The sequence below is a fragment of the Anneissia japonica genome, unplaced genomic scaffold (assembly GCF_011630105.1).
Source record: "Anneissia japonica isolate Jap-2015-1 unplaced genomic scaffold, ASM1163010v1 scaffold287917_len653891_cov171, whole genome shotgun sequence".
NCBI lineage: Eukaryota > Metazoa > Echinodermata > Crinoidea > Comatulida > Comatulidae > Anneissia > Anneissia japonica.
The window spans coordinates 291,848-295,686 of NW_022747660.1; the positions used below are offsets into that span (position 1 = coordinate 291,848).

Consider the following 3,839-nt stretch of genomic DNA (forward strand, 5'->3'; position numbering starts at 1 on the left):
AAGCTGATTTAAGTACTACCTTAAGGTGTTCGGCCGAAGAAGTACCGAAATTTAGGCCTGTCTAAGTGGGGCGGGTGGTACGTACATGCTTTATAATTTACTAGGCCTACGTGGATAGCGAGATTTTTCGATCGCCATGCAAAGTTAAAATAAAAACCCAAATCCTCCTCCTTTTCGGAATTTAATACATTGTTTCTTTGTTGGATCGATTGCAGCAACCCCAACATAACGGTATTTCACATTATATAGCATTAATCATCTATAATAACTAACTTCCTACCCTATCGCGTTGTTTTGTTTTGGTGACAACATGGCCGGTGTAAGTCACGTGATTATAACCGAGTTTGTTTGGCAAACTCTATATCTACGGCTTTGAATACGGATAGAAAAGTACGCCCTCAGTCGGCCAGTGTTTTCAGTAGATCAGTGATCAAGTTTTATTATGTAATGCATTAATTAGGTAAGATCAATGGCAACGCATATCACAAATAAACAATTCTGAACCCATGTTTATAGCAATTAACAGTCAATTAACAATGTTATGTGCACTTCGTTGAGTTTTGTTTACTTGATTGGACTGAAATATACTTTGTTATTTCTTAATTCTTCCTCAATGACAAAAATATTTAATTTTCTTAGTAAAAATAAAATACCCAAGGATTTGAAAGGAGTACCCAAGAACTCAAGACCAAGTCAAAATACCCAAGATCTTGGGTAAATACCCAAGCAGTGGTCAAGCTGCTAGTAGCTAGAAGGACCTCTTGCTAGGGCATAGCCTATGCCTACCTAGTACAGATTATGGTTAGGCCTAGCTAGACCCTATAATACGGTATCAAACCTACCCTGCTGCTCGCACCCGCTCAGGGTGGTTCTAAAACGTTATATGCTAATAAAAAAGAGCCTAGGCTAGCAGCGAACGATGTGGTCATAGACCCTAGTTTCAAAACTTGGATTTCAAGCCCAAGTAATGTTTACTCAAACCACAATAAATCGTGAACTTTTTAACAGCGTTGCCATTTTTTATACTCTCATGAAACTATAGTGCAAAATTTTTATTTAGTTTATATTTTTCGTTTAAGTGTGGCTTTATTGCAATGTCTTAAAATTCATTTTTGGATTTGTCTTTTCATAGCAAAGAACAACATATTTACTACAACTCATTGAGACTTGAAATTCAGTTTGTGTATCATCAGTACACTTTCTGTCTATAAGAAAATATTCACCATTGATTGAGTTTCTTTTCACATAGTGTCTGAGCATACTCAGACACTACAAAATTTTGAGCACGGTGGGTTAAGTTTGGCACGCATTACAAAGGGCCAAATGTGTCGCTGACGATATGTTCCTGCTCCCTAGCAGCTGAGGGATATAAACGTTTATAAATTCTCGGACACAGCAATCAGACATTTCTATGTATAGTTTTAATATTTCTCACGAACCGATAAACATGAATAAATGCACACTTGGCGATGAGGTTTTCAGTGTAATACTTGTTCAGTGGTGTATCGAGCAAGCTCCATGGTGAAAACTACGGCATAGGCCAAATGGTAGTGTAGGCCTTGGTAGTCAAGACTGAAAATTAATGGACTATTGTGCAGTAATAATCCAAATGACATGACAGGGACTGTTTACTAATGGTCTTTAAAAATATAAAATACACAGTAAAGTAATATTGAATCTGGCTACTCAATATGACATGATTTAACATATGTCGTAGCAATTCTATTTCATATACTGTAGTAGTACATGATTTGATCGCACGTTTAAGTTCAAGTTTCTTTTCATTATTACGTACAATACATGAAATACTTTTTCCAAGGTTCAACATACATATACAGTGCATCCTCCAATTCGATACCCCTCTAATTCGAGACCATTTTTCCAAAGACCCAAATAACAATCTTCAACCTTTTAACACAAAGCTAGCCCTCTAATTTGAGACCAACCAAGAGACTACCACAAATTTTCAGGTTCCAAAGCGGGTCTCGAATTGGAGGCGAACTGTAGATATAAATTTTAATGAGAGTAGCCTGTACCTTGCTGTATGCTTTTTTTTTGCATGACCATTGGTTGGTAGAATTTAAATTACAAATAAATTTGTTTCAATGAATTAAATTATTTTTAAGTATATATATATATATATATATATATATATATATTGTTAGCAGACAGTCCTAAATAAACAGTACGTCAAATAGTCAGTGTATTCAATATCGCTGGTTGGTGGTAAAATGAATCATATAATATTCTGCTTGCTAGTGCCTCTATGACTATACTTAATGGGGTGTACGTTTTGATAGAAACAACCACACCACATTCCTAGTTAAATTGACTAATGAAATGGTGTTATTACCTAATAAATATTTATGAGGCAATATTATATATGAAGTAAGATCCTAAATAAAAGACTGGCTATAAATATAATTATGATTTCTCTATTAATGAGCATGTGAATGCAGATGACTCTAGTATATTTATCAACATACCGTAGTTTCAATGAAAACAAAACTCGATTTAGGCCTACAGTTTCTTTCTTTATTATTCTTCTGGCTCAAACTAGACGTAAATATAATAAGCTTTAGGACTAAGACGACACTAATGAGAGGAATATTCGGTTAAGTTTCTGCCAATATATGCCTACAACTATTGAAGATGGAAATATACACATGTAAAAATGGCCATTGAAAATGGAAAACGCAAAATAGATTTTGGAATAGACAACAGTAGCAATTCTTTCATAAAAGTCTTTCTTTGAAACAAACATTCAAAGGCTGTTTACCATATCGACAATATATAAATGTTAAGTGAGCTAAACAAGCAGGTATGCATATTCTTTTGATTTTAGTACATATCGTTTGGTTTAAGTACATATCGAAGGAATTGGGTGCACTGGACTTGCTTAGTATGAGCGTAATTGTTCTGTACAATTTGTTTTTACTTTATTATACTAGAAACAAATGATTTTAAATACACAGTAAGATACATTATACAATTGTTGGAATTTGCTGTTGAATGAATTGATTATTATTTGTTATGTCTTATACGGTATTTTCACTTCATATTTAAAGAAAGTATTTTTAAACCCATAAAAGAAAAGAAGACCAAACTCAGTTACCCTCACAAAAGAGAAAAAGAAATCCAACAAATTAATATGAGAATACGTAATGATTGGTTTGATGATTTTACAGCTATATTATTTTAATAAATACAGGTGTGTTCATAACGAAAGAAAAAAAAAATCTTAACATTCGTTGTGTAAGGAAGTAGCCTTCTCGCCAGTATTTTTTTTTATAGAGTGGCGGAATTTCAAAAATTGTTGTCCAAATAATTTAAATGGTGGTGTACAAAATTTTAAAAGGGGGATACATTTTTGGTACTACTTATCGCGTCGGATACGACGCGGCATAACAATTTAAATTTCATTTACTAAATACATTTTAATTGTTAATGCAAATAATATATGTACACTTAAATATCACATAAAAACAAGAAATTCATGTAAACTCAATTAATAAATGTTGTTTCATCAATCGACGTTCATAAAAAAGGAAACTTTACTAAGTAATACAATCGTCATGCATGAACGGTTCTGAACGCAAATCTAAATTAAATATTAGTACAACAGTGTTCTATCTAGCTCAAATCATCAATTGATTGATTAAGTTTTACAATTGGCTGTCCTTAACATCTGAGATATATGCACAGTTGGAAAACCCGTCTCTGGTTCTGGGCTCCTTATTTAACAGCTCCAAATCGCATATGTTGATTGATGTTCTGTCACTATCGAATACATTAGCATCCTATAAAATAAAATATGTAAGTCTAATTTACCCGAAGAT

At 33.2% G+C, this 3,839-nt stretch overlaps 1 protein-coding gene across 2 annotated transcripts in view; it reads right to left on the reverse strand.

Moving 5' to 3' along the window:
* Positions 1-2,513: 2,513 nt before the first annotated feature.
* LOC117120544 (hyalin-like) overlaps positions 2,514-3,839 on the reverse strand; it is a 63,352-nt gene continuing 62,026 nt past the window's right edge. For both annotated transcript variants that reach the window (XM_033265568.1, XM_033265567.1), the window contains one exon: positions 2,514-3,800. In XM_033265568.1, the coding sequence (XP_033121459.1) occupies positions 3,666-3,800 (135 nt within the window). In that variant the 3' untranslated portion in view covers positions 2,514-3,665. The remainder of the gene's footprint in view (positions 3,801-3,839) is intronic.